The sequence below is a fragment of the Bombina bombina genome, unplaced genomic scaffold (assembly GCF_027579735.1).
Source record: "Bombina bombina isolate aBomBom1 unplaced genomic scaffold, aBomBom1.pri scaffold_1219, whole genome shotgun sequence".
Taxonomy (NCBI): Eukaryota; Metazoa; Chordata; class Amphibia; order Anura; family Bombinatoridae; genus Bombina; species Bombina bombina.
In genome coordinates, this window is record NW_026510987.1 from 18,123 (window position 1) to 36,815 (window position 18,693).

At 41.4% G+C, this 18,693-nt stretch overlaps 1 protein-coding gene across 1 annotated transcript in view; it reads left to right on the plus strand.

Annotated features, from left to right (window-relative positions):
• Positions 1 to 4,018: 4,018 nt before the first annotated feature.
• Positions 4,019 to 18,693, plus strand: part of LOC128643556 (plexin-B2) — a 44,665-nt gene continuing 29,990 nt past the window's right edge. Inside the window, exon 1 of the mRNA XM_053696399.1 lies at positions 4,019 to 5,138. Coding sequence (XP_053552374.1) covers positions 4,023 to 5,138 — 1,116 coding nt within the window. The 5' untranslated portion in view covers positions 4,019 to 4,022. The remainder of the gene's footprint in view (positions 5,139 to 18,693) is intronic.

Below are 18,693 nucleotides of genomic sequence, written 5' to 3' on the forward strand. Positions count from 1 at the left end.
TGTGTCGTCAAAATCCAAACTGCTGAACATCCCTTTCAAAGGAAAGACCCTTTTCGGGCCTGAATTGAGAGAGAAATCACTGGGGGAAAAGGCCATGCTCTCCCTCAGGACAAGTCCTTCAAGACAAAGAACAAACAAAATAATTTTCGTTCCTTTCGAAATTTCAGGAGCGGTCTCGCTTCATCCTCCCCTGCTGCAAAGCAAGAGGGTAACACTTCACAACCCAGGGCAGCCTGAAAACCTTACCAGGGCTGGAACAAGGGTAAACAGGCCACGAAGCCTGCAGCTGCCTCCAAGACAGCATGAAGGGGTAGCCCCGGATCCGGGACCGGATCTAGTAGGGGGCAGACTCTCTCTTTTCGCTCAGGCCTGGGCAAGAGACGTACACGGTCTCTGGGCCTTAGAGATTGTATCCCAGGGATATCTTCTAGAATTCAAGGACACCCCTCCAAGGGGAAGGTTCCATATTTCTCGTCTGTCTACAGACACGACAAAGAAAGAGGCGTTCTTACGCTGTGTAGAAGACCTACATACAATGGGAGTGATCCACCCAATTCCAATTGCGGAACAAGGGCTGGGATTTTACTCAAACCTGTTTGTGGTTCCCAAAAAAGAAGGAACTTTCAGACCAATCCTGGATCTCAAAATTCTAAACAAATTCCTCAGAGTCCCATCATTCAAGATGGAGACCATTCGGACAATCTTACCAATGATCCAGGAGGGTCAATATATGACTACCGTGAATCTAAAGGATGCGTATCTACACATTCCTATCCACAAAGATCATCACCAGTTTCTCAGGTTAGCCTTTCTGGACAAGCATTTTCAGTTTGTGGCTCTCCCTTTCGGGTTGGCCACTGCTCCCAGAATTTTCACAAAGGTCCCTCCTGGCGGTGCTAAGACCGCGGGGCATAGCAGTGGTGCCTTATCTAGACGACATCTTAATTCAGGCGTCCACTTTCCAAAGAGCCAAGTCTCACACGGAAATTGTAGTGGCCTTTCTGAGGTCTCACGGGTGGAAAGTGAACATCAAAAAGAGTTCTCTCTCCCCCCTCACAAGAGTTCCCTTCCTAGGAACACTAATAGACTCGGTAGAAATGAAAATATTTCTGACAGAGGTCAGAAATTTAAAACTCTTAACTACTTGCCGAGCTCTTCATTCCATTCGCTCGGCCGTCTGTAGCTCAGTGCATGGAGACAATCGGACTAATGGTAGCGGCAATGGACATAGTCCCTTTTGCACGGATACACCTCAGACCACTGCAACTATGCATGCTCAAACAGTGGAATGGGGATTATGCAGATTTGTCTCCTCAAATACAGTTGGACCAGGGGACCAGAGATTCTCTTCTCTGGTGGTTGTCTCAGGATCACCTGTCTCAGGGAATGTGTTTCCGCAGACCAGAGTGGATCATCGTAACGACCGACGCCAGTCTGTTGGGCTGGGGTGCTGTCTGGGACTCCCTGAAAGCTAAGGGCTTATGGTCTCGGGAAGAAGCTCTTCTCCCGATAAACATTCTGGAACTGAGGGCGATATTCAACGCTCTTCAGGCATGGCCTGAGCTAGCTGCTGCCAAATTCATCAGATTTCAGTCGGACAACATCACGACTGTAGCTTACATCAACCATTAAGGGGGAACGAGGAGTCCCCTAGCAATGATGGAAGTAACCAAAATAATCAGGTGGGCAGAGGATCACTCTTGCCACCTCTCAGCAATTCACATCCCAGGAGTAGACAACTGGGAAGCAGATTTTCTAAGTCGTCAGACTTTTCATCCGGGGGAGTGGGAACTCCACCCGGAGGTATTTGCCCAGCTGACTCAGCTATGGGGCACTCCAGAATTGGATCTGATGGCGTCCCGTCAGAATGCCAAACTTCCTCTTTACGGGTCCAGGTCCCGGGATCCCCAGGCGGTGTTGATAGATGCTCTAGCAGCGCCTTGGTCCTTCAATCTGGCCTATGTGTTTCCACCGTTTCCTCTCCTTCCTCGTCTGGTTGCCAGATTCAAGCAGGAGAGGGCGTTGGTGATTCTAATAGCGCCTGCGTGGCCACGCAGGACTTGGTATGCAGACCTAGTGGACATGTCATCCGTTCCACCATGGACTCTGCCAATGAGGCAGGACCTTCTACTTCAAGGTCCTTTCAAACATCCAAATCTAATTTCTCTGCGTCTGACTGCTTGGAGATTGAACGCCTAATTCTATCTAAGCGTGGTTTCTCTGAGTCGGTTATCGATACCCTGATTCAGGCTAGAAAGCCTGTCACCAGGAAAATCTACCATAAGATTTGGCGAAAATATCTTTGTTGGTGCGAATCCAAGGGTTACTCATGGAGTAAGATTAGGATTCCTAGGATATTGTTCTTTCTCCAAGAAGGATTGGAGAAAGGATTATCAGCTAGTTCCTTAAAAGGACAGATATCTGCTTTGTCTATTCTTTTATACAAACGTCTGGCAGAGGTACCAGACGTTCAAGCGTTTAGTCAGGCTTTAGTCAGAATCAAGCCTGTTTATAGACCTGTGGCTCCGCCATGGAGTCTGAATTTAGTTCTTTCAGTTCTGCAAGGGGTTCCGTTTGAACCTTTACATGCCATAGATATTAAGTTTTTATCTTGGAAAGTTTTATTTTTGGTAGCTATCTCTTCTGCTCGAAGAGTTTCAGAGTTATCTGCTTTGCAGTGTGACTCACCTTACTTGGTGTTCCACGCAGATAAGGTAGTTTTGCGTACCAAACCCGGTTTTCTTCCTAAGGTTGTGTCTAATAAGAATATTAATCAGGAAATTGTTGTTCCTTCTCTGTGTCCTAATCCTTCTTCGAAGAAGGAACGTCTGTTACACAATCTTGATGTGGTTTGTGCTTTAAAGTTCTATTTACAAGCAACTAAGGATTTCAGACAAACAACTTCATTGTTTGTCATCTATTCTGGTAAGAGGAGAGGTCAGAAGGCGACTGCTACCTCTCTTTCCTTTTGGCTGAAAAGCATCATCCGTTTGGCCTATGATACTGTTGGCCAGCAGCCTCCTGAAACAATTACTGCTCACTCTACCAGAGCAGTGGCTTCCACATAGGCTTTTAAAAATGAGGCTTCTGTTGAACAGATTTGTAAGGCAGCGACTTGGTCTTCGCTGCATACTTTTTCCAAATTTTCCAAATTCGATACTTTTGCTTCTTCTGAGGCTATTTTTGGGAGAAAGGTTTTACAAGCAGTGGTGCCTTCCGTTTAAGGTACCTGTCTTGTTCCCTCCCTTCATCCGTGTCCTAAAGCTTTGGTATTGGTATCCCACAAGTAAAGGATGAATCTGTGGACTGGATACACCTTACAAGAGAAAACAGAATTTATGCTTACCTGATAAATTACTTTCTCTTGTGGTGTTTCCAGTCCACGGCCCGCCCTGGCTATTAAGTCAGGTAGATTTTTTTGTTTAAACTACAGTCACCACTGCACCCTATGGTTTCTCCTTTTTCTTCCTAACCTCCGGTCGAATGACTGGGGGGTGGAGCTAGAGGGGGAGCTATATGGGCAGCTCTACTGTGTGCTCTCTTTGCCACTTCCTGTTAGGAAGGAGAATATCCTACAAGTAAAGGATGAATCCGTGGACTGGATACACCACAAGAGAAAGTAATTTATCAGGTAAGCATAAATTCTGTTATTTTATGTGCTGGTGTATTTAGGTTTTGTGCTGCCATAGGCACTCAAAACTCTGCTGCCGGATGTCCGGATATAGGCCTTTTTTGGCCATAATATTTTTTTGGTGAGGGTGTAAAGTGACTTCTTTTCATGTAAATGTGTATGTGAGTGTGTGTGAAGTCATACTCAAAGTGCTGCCCCCGCCCAAACCTGCTGCCCTAGGCAAGTTCTTTGTTTGCCTAGGCTAAAATATACCCTGATTTTTTTGGGTATATATGCAGTCATGTAGCAGATAATTGTATTTCTTGACAAATTTAATTCTGGATGCAGTCACTTAATGTGTTTTTGTTTAAACTTGCTTTTTCTTTTTTTTTCTTTCAGGCACTATCCCAACATGGCTGCATGGATTCAAGCACTGAGCATTTTGAACTTTTTTATATTATCATCAAAAGCAGAGACATTCCAGTATTTTCAGAGTGACACTGAACTAAATCAACAAACAATAAACCCTGAAAATGGCATAGTTTATGTAGGAGCCATTAACCGTTTATATCAACTTTCTGCAGATCTTGGATTGCAAGTTAATGTGTCGACAGGTCCAAGATTAGATTTAAAAACGTGTACTCCTCCTATTGATATCTCTCAGTGTTCCCATGCAACGCTAACAGACAATTATAATAAACTACTTTTGCTAGATGGGCCAAATGATCGGATTGTTGTATGTGGAAGCATCTTTAAAGGAATATGTTCTCTGAGGAAAGCAGTGAATATTTCAGCAGAAATATCTTATGATGATAGCAAAGGTGAGAAATCATTTGTTGCAAGCAACGATGAAAATATTTCAACTGTTGGTTTGGTGACCAACTTGACAGTCGTAAAGATGTCTGAAACATTGCGGGTCTTATTTGTTGGTAAAGGCAATGGGCAGTCAGACAATGGAATTATCATTAGCACTAGACTTCTAGATGAATATGGTGATCGGGGACCCTTTGAGACATATGTAGATTCTACAGCATTCAAGTCTGCTGCATTATCGTTCACTTTTCAGCAGTTTGTCACAGCGTTTGAGGATGATCGATACGTTTTTTTTATATCTACCCGCTTGGAGAAAAGTACAGGTAGAAATAAGACGTTAATTTCCAGGATGTGTAAATATGATCCTAACTATTATTCCTACATTGAGATGGACCTTGAATGTAAAGACAATCAGCATGATTACAATTTCTGCCATTCGTTTTTTATCACCACCCCTGGAGAGGAGTTAGCACGTGTCATGAACAAGTCACCTGAAGAAGGGAAATTTCTATTTGGAGTTTACAGCAAAAATGGGAAAGAATCTGTTTCAGAGAGATCTGCTCTCTGTGTATTTTCATTGAAAGATATAAATGCTAAATTTGAATATAATCGTGAAGCATGTTATACCAGTAAGGAGAGTACTGTGATGAAGAATGGGATAAAGATTTTTTACAAACCGTATGGTGCTGATATACAGTGTGGAGGACTTGCAAAGGTATTGTATATGCTTTTCTTGTTAAATAACTTTTGGATTCAATAAAGTGTTAGTACTTAAATTTAGTTTTTATCATTGGTGTAGTTGGCAATACATTTTTAATATACCACAATACATATTTCTTTGTAAACGAAAGAAACAATCTTTCAGGCCTTGTTTCTTTATGCTGGAAAATAAAAACCTATTGGAACTTTGAAAGTTCTCAATTTCAGATATGAAACTGTACAATGTTAAAGTGATTGTAAAAATTAAAGATTTTCTGGCTACTAAATAAAATTACTATAAAAAACAGGCACACTTTAATTGATTAATTATTTTTAAGACGCTGCATTTCTAAAATATTTACCATTTAGACATGGTAAACATTGCGCCATTCCTCCGTCTGCATCTCCTCCTTTTTTTATCTGAGAGATGACAAATCCAGCTTCATCCAATCGTAGCATGCCCCACTTGGCATCTAGCTCGTGGGGCACATAATCGCCTAGATTACGAGTTTTGCGGTAACAGGGGTGCGTTGCTAACAAGCCTTTTTTTTTAACGCTACCTTAAGACAACGCTGATATTACAGGTTTTTTTAAACCTGGCGTTAGCCGCAAAAAGGTGAGCGTAGAGCAAAATTTAGCTCCACATCTCACCTCAATACCAGCGCTGCTTATGGTAGCGGTGAGCTGGCTAAACGTGCTTGTGCATGATTTCCCCATAGGAAACAATGGGGCTGAGCTGGCTGAAAAAAACTTAACACCTGCAAAAAAAACAGCATTCAGCTCCTAACGAAGCCCCATTGATTCCTATGGGGAAATTAATTTTATGTCTACACCTAACACCCTAACATGAACCCCGAGACTAAACACCCCTAATCTTACACTTATTAACCCCTAATCTGCCGTCCCCGACATCGTCGCCACCTGCATTATATTATTAACCCCTAATCTGCCGCTCCGGACACCGCCACCACCTACATTATCCCTATGAACCCCTAATCTGCTGCCCCCAACATCGCCAAACCCTACATTATATTTATTAACCCCAATCTGTCCCCCCAACGTCGCCGCAACCTACCTACACTTATTAACCCCTAATCTGCCGCCGCCACTATAATAAAGTTATTAACCCCTAAACCTAAGTATACCCCTAATCCTAACACCCCCCTAATTTAAATATAATTTAAAATAATCTAAATAAAATAACTACAATTAAATAAATTATTCCTATTTAAAACTAAATACTTACCTGTAAAATAAACCCTAAGATAGCTACAATATAACTAATAGTTACATTGTAGCTATGTTAGGATTTATATTTATTTTACAGGCAACTTTGTATTTATTTTAACTAGGTAGAATAGTTATTAACTATTTAATAGCTACCTAGTTAAAATAAGTACAAATTTACCTGTAAAATAAATCCTAACCTAAATTACAATTACACCTAACACTACACTATCATTAAATTAATTACATAAACTAACTACAATTAACTACAATTAAATTAAAAAAACTAAAGTACAAAAACAAACACTAAATTACAGAAAATAAAAAAATAATTACAATTTTTTTAAACTAATTACACCTATTCTAATCCCCCTAATAAAATAAAAAAGCCCCCCAAAATAATAAAATTCCCTACCCTATACTAAATTACAAATAGCCCTTAAAAGGGCGTTTTGCAGGGCATTGCCCCAAAGTAATCGGCTCTTTTACCTGTAAAAAAATTACAATACCCCCCCAACATTAAAACCCACCACCCACACACCCAACCCTACTCTAAAACCCACCCAATCCCCCCTTAATAAAACCTAACACTACCCCCTTGAAGATCACCCTACCTTGAGACGTCTTCACCCAGCCGGGCAAAAGTGGACCTCCAGAGGGGCAGAAGTCTTCATCCGATCCGGGCAGAAGAGGTCCTCCAAGCGGCATCTTCTATCTTCATCCATCCGGAGCGGAGCGGGTCCATCTTGAATCCAGCCGACGCGGAGCATCCTCTTCAAACGAAGTCCAAGCAAAGAATGAAGGTTCCTTTAAATGATGTCATCCAAGATGGCGTCCCTTGAATTCCGATTGGCTGATAGGATTCTATCAGCCAATCGGAATTAAGGTAGGAAAAATGCTATTGGCTGATCCAATCAGCCAATAGGATTGAGGTTCAATCCTATTGGCTGATCCAATCAGCCAATAGAATGCAACCTCAATCCTACTGGCTGATTGGATCAGCCAATAGGATTGAACTTCAATCCTATTGGCTGATGGAATCCTTTCAGCCAAACGGAATTCAAGGGACGCCATCTTGGATGACGTCATTTAAAGGAACCTTCATTCTTTGCTTGATCTTCAAGGGGTAGTGTTAGGATTTTTTAAGGGGGTATTGGGTGGGTTTTAGAGTAGGGTTGGGTGTGTGGGTGGTGGGTTTTAATGTTGGGGGGTGATATTGTATTATTTTTTACAGGTAAAAGAGCTGATTACTTTGAGGCAATGCCCCGCAAAAGGCCCTTCTAAGGGCTATTTTTAATTTAGTATAGGGTAGGGAATTTTATTATTTTGGGGGGCTTTTTTATTTTTTTAGGGAGTTTAGATTAGGTGTAATTAGTTTAAAAAAATTTTAATTATTTTTTTATTTTCTGTAATTTAGTGTTTGTTGTTTTTCGTACTTTAGTTTATTTAATTTAATTGTAGTTAATTGTAGTTAGTTTATGTAATTAATTTAATGATAGTGTAGTGTTAGGTGTAATTGTAATTTAGGTTAGGATTTATTTTACAGGTAAATTTGTACTTATTTTAACTAGGTAGTTATTAAATAGTTAATAACTATTTAATAACTATTCTACCTAGTTAAAATAAATACAAAGTTGCCTGCCTGTAAAATAAAAATAAATCCTAAAATAGCTACAATGTAACTATTAGTTATATTGTAGCTATCTTATGATTTATTTTATAGGTAAGTATTTAGTTTTAAATAGGATTAATTTATTTAATTGTAGTAATTTAATTTTGTTTTATTTAAATTATATTTAAGTTAGGGGGGGTTAGACTTAGGGTTAGACTTAGGTTTAGGGGTTAATAAATTTAATATAGTAGCGGCGACGTTGGGGTCGGCAGATCAGGGGTTAATAAATGTAGATAGGTGTCAGCGATGTTAGGGACGGCAGATTATGGGTTAATAAAAATGTAACTAGTGTTTGCGAGGTGGGAGTGCGGCAGTTTAGGGGTTAATATGTTTATTATAGTGGCGGCAATGTCCGGTCGGCAGATTAGGGGTTAAAACCTTTAAGTGTTTGCGATGTGGGGGGGGGGGGGCTCGGTTTAGGGGTTAATAGGTAGTTTATGGGTGTTAGTGTACTTTTAAGAACTTTAGTTAAGAGTTTTATGTTACGGCGTTAGCCAATAAAACTCTTAACTACTGACTTTTAAATGCGGTAGGAGTCTTGACAGGAGAGGGTCAACTGCTCACTTCTTCCAAGACTCGTAATACCGGCGTTATGCAAGTCCCATTAAAAAGATAGGATACAGGGGGGCGGAGCCTACACTCTCTGCGGCAGGACGCATCTCAGTGAAGCTCTCTGTATCTGAAGTTATTTTAATAAGTTTAATATAGCAAAACTTCAATATCTATCGCTCTACAACGGATATTTATTGGCTATTTATCACGGTGAATAGAGATCCTAGGAGTTGATGTTTTGATGGAGCTCCTGCCTATGTTCTCTGAGGCAGCTACGGGACAGGCCTATTAACAGGATTCAAGCCATTTTTGCAGCTACGCAGTAACTTATGAAAAGAGGATCCTGTATAGGTCTTGAAACGTGGGTCTGGGGCTGCCGTGTTAATACCCCCCCCCCACCCAGGGGTTACGATATCCTTTATTATAGGATAATAACTTTCTATTATTTGCAACCATCAGCTGAAAGACCACGCTACTGTGCGACATGGAGAGGAACATAGCAATCATGGTGGAACTCACTGAGCTCTTAGACCTGCATAAAGCGACCCTCCTGGCATCTATAACAGACACCTTTGACTCGCTCTGCAAGGCTGCACGACGGGCGAGTAACAGATCTACACTTAATATGGAGCCCCTTGAGAGGGAAAAGGACGCCCGGTCTCAGATTCTAGGGAGGACCGCAAGCCCCAACGGCCAGTCAGGGGGTAACGAGGCAGTAAAAGTGGGACCGTCACAGCCATGTACAGATACTGCCACACTAGCTCCGTTAAAGCAGAGAGAGACACTGGCTGCCGAGAGAGACGGGGCTTCTAATGACAGCCATGTTAGCTGCGATGTGCCTCTGGGACCCACAGTTCTGCTAACCATAAGTTCGAGGTGCTACACTGCAGAGAACTTGGCGTTCCCTGGGCTACCTGATAGTGCTAGGAACAAAAAGAAAGACAAACTGGCACTACACTGTAATGATAGATGAGATAGGAATTATAAAATTCCGGTGCTACCCCTCAAATCTATATGAGGAACAAAGGGACAGGAAAGTAAGGGGTTACTGTAGCACTCACTCTCACTTTAATTGATGATATAAAATAAGAACATTCATACTTTATTATTATTAAGTAAAACCAGGATAAACATCCCTAGTGGTTAAATTATGCTACCCACAACCACCTATTATACTAAAATAAAAGCAAAGTTGGCCCTCCTAACACTCCTCTGTTTCCTGGCCGATAACTGGAAGCGTCGGCATCAGGTGGCTGGAGTGATAGGGTGAGCCGGTAGAGAACGTGCTGTACAAACGCGTTTCGGCTATTAAAAAGCCTTTGTCAATGTTTCACATTCCAAGTCTAAAAATAGTAAGCCGAGGCTCCGATGTTCGGAGCTTAATATCTCCCCAGAACACCGGTCAGTAGCCAATCTGGGATCTTTCCCAGGTTCCACCTTCATGTCCTCCAATCGGTTACGGGCTTAGTTCACGCCCATACAAAAGTATTCATCCGATTGGAGTAGAGCAATTCACCTTGACAGTGGTGGATTAACATGCATGATTCACGTCCGTAAGAAAGTCTCCATCTGATTGGAGCAATACCACACGCTTTGTCATTGGTGTAATATCGGACTCTGTGAAATCTGCATCCTATGGCTACTTAACCTTAGATACTTTAAACCCCAATGCATCCATGGAAAAATCCATCATCCAAGTCGATCGTAATAATGATGACTTTAAAATGTGTACAGATTTGTGGAGACATAGGAATGTTACCAATATTATCTCCCCGAAGTAGTTAGTTATGTATTTTGTGGGCTTGAAATACTCTGTGTTTAGATACGTAAAATCCATACAAAGATATGTATTCGTATCCGATAAGTACCAGCAGACCATAATATTACACTTAAACATATAATCCTATGCACATCTCTGTGTGTTTCACCTTCATATACTGGACTATACCTATATAGCATAAATTCTTTTTCAGTCTCTTATAGGCATAGGAAGGAGTAAAAACATTACCCCTTCGTATATGGGGGCATTAATTGTTACAAAGTTCACTCCACAAACGACCATTCCGTGAAACAATCATCAATGTATACTAGATGGTGGAAATTGTTTAGGTCAAAATTAAATTTATTGACGAGGGAAAAACACAAATATCAGGATGTAAAGTAAAAGAAATTATAAAAATCCTAGACCCCCAACCTCGACCCTGTGGAAGCTCAAAATTAGCTCCCAAAATAGGACAGTTGATCAGGTTCATTATATCTGTTCTATTTTATAACTACATATCATCCTGGAGATATGTTCCATCCCTCCTCTACGATACTATACATAACCACTGTATATGAAATAGCCATAGATTCTAGAAGACTGTATATAACTGGCAGAATGATGATGGATTTTTCCATGGATGCATTGGGGTTTAAAGTATCTAAGGTTAAGTAGCCATAGGATGCAGATTTCACAGAGTCCGATATTACACCAATGACAAAGCGTGTGGTATTGCTCCAATCAGATGGAGACTTTCTTACGGACGTGAATCATGCATGTTAATCCACCACTGTCAAGGTGAATTGCTCTACTCCAATCGGATGAATACTTTTGTATGGGCGTGAACTAAGCCCGTAACCGATTGGAGGACATGAAGGTGGAACCTGGGAAAGATCCCGGATTGGCTACTGACCGGTGTTCTGGGGAGATATTAAGCTCCGAACATCGGAGCCTCGGCTTACTATTTTTAGACTTGGAATGTGAAACATTGACAAAGGCTTTTTAATAGCCGAAACGCGTTTGTACAGCACGTTCTCTACCGGCTCACCCTATCACTCCAGCCACCTGATGCCGACGCTTCCAGTTATCGGCCAGGAAACAGAGGAGTGTTAGGAGGGCCAACTTTGCTTTTATTTTAGTATAATAGGTGGTTGTGGGTAGCATAATTTAACCACTAGGGATGTTTATCCTGGTTTTACTTAATAATAATAAAGTATGAATGTTCTTATTTTATATCATCAATTAAAGTGAGAGTGAGTGCTACAGTAACCCCTTACTTTCCTGTCCCTTTCTACCTGATAGTGCTCCCAGAACCAGCATGATTACCGAGTTTGCCCGACATAGTTTTATGAGAGACAATCTCGGACCCGAGGTCAGGGGAAATGGTGGTTTCACAGCCCGCACTGCCACCCAGAGTATAAAAGAACCACGGGCCGTCCCAGCACAGATGAGCAACTATCGCAACTTGCTAGCAGACTGGAGAGTAAAAGGCAGTAAACGGGGAAACATTTGGGCAAATGAACTTGGCTCTAGCTGGCCTTTTATTACTGAGGGCTCTCATACACGGCCCACAATGAACCCGCCAACTCAATATAGCCTCACATCACAAGAAGTAAAGGTACCTCAGGAGAACATTTTGCTAAATTCGAGGTTTGGTGTGGGCTAGGACTGCTCCTTTCATTCCGGTTCAAAGTTTGTGGTTTGCGGTCTTTTAACGCACATAGGCTTTCTCTTTTTTACTTCAGCCGGGATAAATGATTGACTTGTTGAATATCGTCACGAAATATAAAGCTATTTTTGGGGACATTTATATTACAAACCTCAAATATCGCTTCTCTTTAGAGAAAGCTGGAGTGGGGTAAATGCTGCCCCAATCCTGAACGGGCATTGTATATCTGGATTGCTGTAATGTTGTGGACAGAGTGATTCAGCAACTCGTACAAGAAGTTTGATTTATTTATGTTTTTTCTTTTCATTTATAGCCAAGATTTATTAATGCATGGGATAACTGTCCTGTTTGAGGGGGTTACCTTGGTTTATTTGCTCAGCAAAGTTAATACACCCTTACAACATGGGTTAAGTTTTTCTAGTTTTGGTTAGTTATTTAGTTAATACATTGAATAGTTTATATGTTATCAACAGTTTGCATACCTATAGTAGATATATCCACCATGTCTAGCTAAGACTAGTTAAATATATGACTCCCTCATAGAGCTGCTACTAGGTTAGTACACCATGTAAACTAGTGGCTGTGTTTTCGCCAGCGGCCGAGGCGGAAACTACAGTTCACGCTTTAACTGTCAGCCCTATGTCCCTAGTTTCCTGCATTACTATAGGCCATTTCTACCTATAGGGTTATTACATCCCAAGTATAAATCTAAAGAGCTCATGTCTGTCTAAGCCTAGCCTATGCACTTGAATACTAATATGATTATTCCCATGTACTGTTATCGTTGAATTCCTATTATTTACTGCTTATACTTTGAGCGCACCTATTTCTATGATTTTGTGCTATCCAATAAGAGCTGTAGTCACCCAACTTGCAGAATGACTCCTGTCATACCTATGCCTACTCTCCCAGCTAAGAGGCCAAAACCTAGTCTCACTCTGGCCTAGCCTGTGTCAGGAACTTACTAGCATAGTTTTTTGTGTCTCATAAGCTTCTGGTTCTTTGCAGTTTGCAGCTTAGACATGTATCAGCAAATGTGTCCACCTTCTTCTAACTATATAATCTAATATTTATCCCTTAATGTCTATCATACTGTACTGTTTATTTGTGCAGCCAAGATCTAACTGTACTGTGACTTGGTATATCTCAAGAGCTTCCTAAGGTACCCCTTTATGCCCTTTCAGCTTATATATCTGCTTTTTCCTTGCCGAGCAGGGTGCAAAGAGCAAAACGCATATGAGGTCTTAATTGCATAATGAATTGCGGCTTAGGTTATTCTAAGTGAGGGCGTCCATGCCATCTTCTATTATTGTTGGGTATTCCTATCATACCTGCATATTATCTATCTTACTATATTGCCATACTCAAGCATGTTTGCTAGTGTTAAAAACAATACAGACCCTATATTTACTCAAGCATGTTCTACTATTTATCTCTCCCATGTTATCCATGCATCCAAGTATGTTTTATAGATTTGAAAATATTTTAGAACCTGCATTTACTCAAACATGTTTTATAGCTTAAAAAATATTATAAAACCTGAGGTTCATTTGAGACCCATGAGTGGTCTCATTAGTTTCATTGTACCTTCCACTGTTTTATTTTACATGTTGTGGGGTCCAAAAGTGGCCTCTGGAGTAGAGGAGAAGGTCCATAACTTTGCTGGCATTTCTTTATGTATTATGTTTTTGAATTTATTTCTGTATACTTTGCCTGTATGTCATTTCATTAAACCTCAATAAAAAATTAAAAAAAAAAAAAAAAAAAAAAAAAAAAAAAAAAGATAGGATACACAATTGACGTAAGGGGATTTGCGGTAAGCTCGAGTCGCGGAAGAAAAGTGAGCGGTAGTCCCTCTCCTGCCAGACTCGTAATACCAGCGGGCATTAAAAAGCAGCGTTGGGACCTCTCAACGCTGCTTTTTAAGGCTAACGCAAGACTCGTAATCTAGCCGAATGATTGGATTAATCCGGATTCGTCATTGCTCAGCTAAAGAAAGAAGGAGATGTGGGTGGAGGAACGGCACGATGCTTATCTCTAAATGGTAAATATTTTAGAAATCCAGCATCTTAAAAATAATTAATCAATTTAAGTGCCCCTGTTTTTTATAGTAATTTTATATAGTAGCCAGAAAATATTTAAAAACTTGACAATCACTTTAACTACAACCAACAGTCCATCAATTACAGGAACATTGAACACAAGATGTAATTTCTTTCTATGGTGGTGATAGTCCACAAAAATCATTACTTGTGGGGATTTCACTTCCTGGACACAATGAGGAGGCAAAGAGACCCTACAGCAAAGCTTTAAATATCCCTCCCACTTTCCTCTCTATCCCAGTAGTCATTTGCCTCATCAACACGGAGCAGGCAAGGATAGAGGTGTTCCAGTTTTTTTTTTTTTTTTTTAAAGAATCGCAGGGATGTTAATCCCAGAATTTCGGTCAATGGATAGTTCATTGAAGAGAAGGTTCCAGAAGAGTACTGGCTGTGCAAATTACATCTTCTTGTTGGAGTTGTGTCACAAGCCTGCCATGGGTGTCGCTGGGATAGTTCTTTAGCCTCCTCCTGTTTTGGCTATTAAAAGGACTCTCTCAAGATATCCTTTACTGTTAGTTACAGCACAGGATGGGCTACCTTCTGTCTCCATAGGGGTAAGAACAGTAGAAGGGACTGCACCTGGGTAAGTACCCATGTATCTCTATCAGCCCTAATGCCACCAATGGCTACACTTGTGTTCATAGCCTGGCTTAATGGTACAGCACCACTAGTTACTCTTGTTGGGTATTTCTGGGACTTTACTAGCAGTTTAGCTCACAGCATTCCAACATGTCAAATATTGGCTAATATTTTATACTAAGGACAGGGACACTTATTATTATTATTATCATTATTATTATTATTATTATTATCGGTTATTTGTAGAGCGCCAACAGATTCCGCAGCGCTATAAACAAAGGCGGAGTACAACAAAACAATTATAGGGATCAAATGGGTAGAGGGCCCTGCCAAGAGTTGCACTGTTGTAGTCAGCTCTTAAGAAGGTGATCTACAAACAGCTGGACTCATAGGCTTAGATGCTAAGGGGGTTCAGGGGATAGCAATGGAGGAGAGGAACTGGTATTAGTAAAGGTTAGTGTAGGTTGTATGCATCCCTGAACAGTAGAGTCTTTAGGGAGCACTTGAAGCTTTTAAAATTAGAAGAGAGTCTTGTGGAGCGAGGCAGAGAGTTCCACAAGATGGGAGCCAGTCTGGAGAAGTCCTGTAAACGGGAGTGTGATGAGGTGACAAGAGAGGAGGAGAGTAGGAGGTCATGAGCAGAGCGAAGGGGACGGGAGGGAGAGTATCTGGAGACAAGGTCTGAGATATAGGGGAGAGCAGTGCAGTTGAGGGCTTTGTATGTCAGAATGAGAATTTTGTGTTTGATCCTAGAGGCAAGAGGAAGCCAGTGAAGAGATTGGCAGAGAGGTGCAGCAGATGAAGAGCGACGTGTAAGGAAGATGAGTCTGGCAGAGGCATTCATTATGGATTATAAAGGAGCTAGGCGGCAGGTGGGGAGACCAGAGAGGACAGAGTTGCAGAAATCAAGGCGGGAAAGAATGAGAGAGTGGATTAAAATCTTAGTTGTGTCTTGTGTAAGGAAGTGTCTAATTTTAGAGATGTTTTTAAGGTGGAAGCGGCAGGCTGACTGAATGTGAGGAGTGAAAAAAAGATCTCAGTCAAATGTGACCCGAGACATTGGGCGTGCGGGGTAGGGGTAATGATGGAGTTGTTGACAGTTATAGAGAGATTGGGGGTGGAGAGTTTTGAGGAAGGGGGAAAAATAAGGGGCTCAGTTTTGGAGAGATTTAGCTTGAGGTAGTGAGAGGACATCCAGTTAGAGATGTGAGAAAGACAGTTAGTGACACGGGTTAGCAAGGAAGGAGATAGGTCTGGTGCAGAGAAGTAGATTTGGGTGCGTCGGCATACAAATGATATTGTAAACCGTGGGACTTTATTAGGGAACCTAGTGATGACGTGTAGATTGAGAAGAGAAGGGGACCGAGGACAGAGCCTTGCGGTACTCCAACAGAAAGTGGTGACGGGGCTCATATCCTCACTCGTTACTGCCGGCGGGTGCCGCGCTCGGGTCTCCTCATTTTATCTTTTGTATTCAAATCTGCACAAACGCCATTATGGCGGACAGAGAGGAGAGAGGCTGAGCACAGGACATTGGCTGGTTGGTGGAGGGTGCTATGAATTTCCGAGCCTTTCTTTTCTCCTAGATGGTGTGCTTTCCGCAAATATTCAAGATCAGTATGAGGAGTATACGCCACTACTGTGACTTTTTTCCAGAAATTGGCAGTTTATTACTACTATTGGATTGCTCTTGGGTGGACACCGGGCTCAAAAGACAATGGGGTAGGATGTTTCTATACTGATGTCTCTCGGTTCCTTGGTTGATCCACTTTGTTTATTAGGTGAGTGTTCACTAGTTAGTTTCCTACATTCTCGCCGGGCACAGATTTTGTTACTCTTCCTGGGTAAGCTATGGAGCCGGGATCAGAGATGTGTTTTTCCTCAGGGAAAGCAGGTATACATATCAGTAGTTTCTAGATACTGCTACTTACTCTCTCCATAAGCACGTAAGGTTCCCTGTAGGTTCATCTATACACTATCCTTTTTTAAATGGTATGGAACATGCCATCCTCATAAGCAGAAACTCATCTTTAATTGTTCAGAGCACCCAATGAGGTTACCTTATACTTGTCCATTAAATTGTTTTCTCTAGTTGAGTTCTAATAGACTTAGCTCTGTAGTTTCATACACGCAGAGTGATTACTAGAACAGTGCTTGGCAAATCTGTTTAAAATTTAGGAGCCAGTAAGGATATTTAGGAGCTAGACATATTTTTAGGAGCTAGAGAATGGGATTTGTATATAGATATATGAAGAAAACCCCCAAAAGTTAGAGCCAGCTGTAAAATTCTAGGAGCCAGTGGCTCCCAGGCTCCTGGGTTTGTGGAGCCCTGTACTAGAATATTGATTATATTTCTTTCCTAAGATATGGTGAGTCCACAGCTTCATCAATTACTGTTGGGAATACTACTCCTGGCCAGCAGAAGGACGCAAAGAGCACCACAGCAAAGCTGTTAAGTTTCCCTTCCCACAACACCAAGTCATTCTCTTTGCCTTCTGTGCAAGGAGTGTAATGCTCGTGGGATATTCCACTATCAGACCAAACTTGGCCAGTAGTCGTCTTATCCCAGCATCAAGTGGAATGATAGGAAACATCCCAGAGCAGAGCGAGAGATTGTTACATGAGGTAAGCAGTGCTCACAGCAGGCAGGGCAGTACTCAGCGGCAACAGGAAGGTAATCCAGAAGTATGGCAGTTCAGGGATAAACCAATAGATGAAGCGGGAACAGGCAGGGGTCAGCAACAAAAGGATATCCAGCAGTATAACAGTTCAGGGGTAAACCAATAGAATAGAAGGACCTGGAACAGGCAGGAGTCGGCAACAAAAGGATATCCAGCAGTATAGCAGTTCAGGGGTAAACCAATAGAATGGTCAGACTGGCAGAGTTCAGCAACAAAGTCGCTGTTTGGTTGTGTTTATGCTCCAATAAAGTAGTGCTGCCACCACCTTTTGTTTTTTTTGATTATAGGAGAAGACTCAGAGCTGTAATCTTGGCAAAGGGAGGTAGCACAAAGTATTGACTTAAAGGGTTCCAGTTATTGTGCCACACATATATTTAACAATATTTTTTTTATATATATATAAACCTGTGTTGTGTTTGCAATTGTTTGATATCCATGAGTGTAGAGTATTTTCTCCAACATAGGTGTGTCCGGTCCACGGCGTCATCCTTACTTGTGGGATATTCTCTTCCCCAACAGGAAATGGCAAAGAGCCCAGCAAAGCTGGTCACATGATCCCTCCTAGGCTCCGCCTTCCCCAGTCATTCTCTTTGCCGTTGTACAGGCAACATCTCCACGGAGATGGCTTAGAGTTTTTTGGTGTTTAAATGTAGTTTTTATTCTTCAATCAAGAGTTTGTTATTTTAAAATAGTGCTGGTATGTACTATTTACTCTGAAACAGGAAAGAGATGAAGATTTCTGTTTGTAAGAGGAAAATGATTTTAGCAACCGTTACTAAAATCGATGGCTGTTTCCACACAGGACTGTTGAGAGGAATTAACTTCAGTTGGGGGAAACAGTGAGCAGACTTTTGCTGCTTGTGGTATGACACATTTCTAACAAGACTCGGTAATGCTGGAAGCTGTCATTTTCCCTATGGGAACCGGTAAGCCATTTTCTTAGTTTAAGTAAAAGAATAAAGGGCTTCATTAGGGCTTAAAAAACTGGTAGACATTTTTCTGGGCTAAAACGATTACTTTACTAAGTATATTTGGCAGATTATTACTTTTAATAGTTGTTAAATCTTGGGGATTGTTTTAATAAAAATGGCAGGCACTGTATTGGACACCTTTTTCACTGGGGGCCTTTTCTAGTCATAGACAGAGCCTCATTTTCGCGCCTCTAATGCGCAGTTGTTTTTGGAAAGCATGGCATGCAGATGCATGTGTGAGGAGCTAAGAACCACTGAAAAAGCTTATAGAAGGCATCATTTGGTATCGTATTCCCCTCTGGGCTTGGTTGGGTCTCAGCAAAGCAGATACCTGGGACTGTATAGGGGTTAAATGT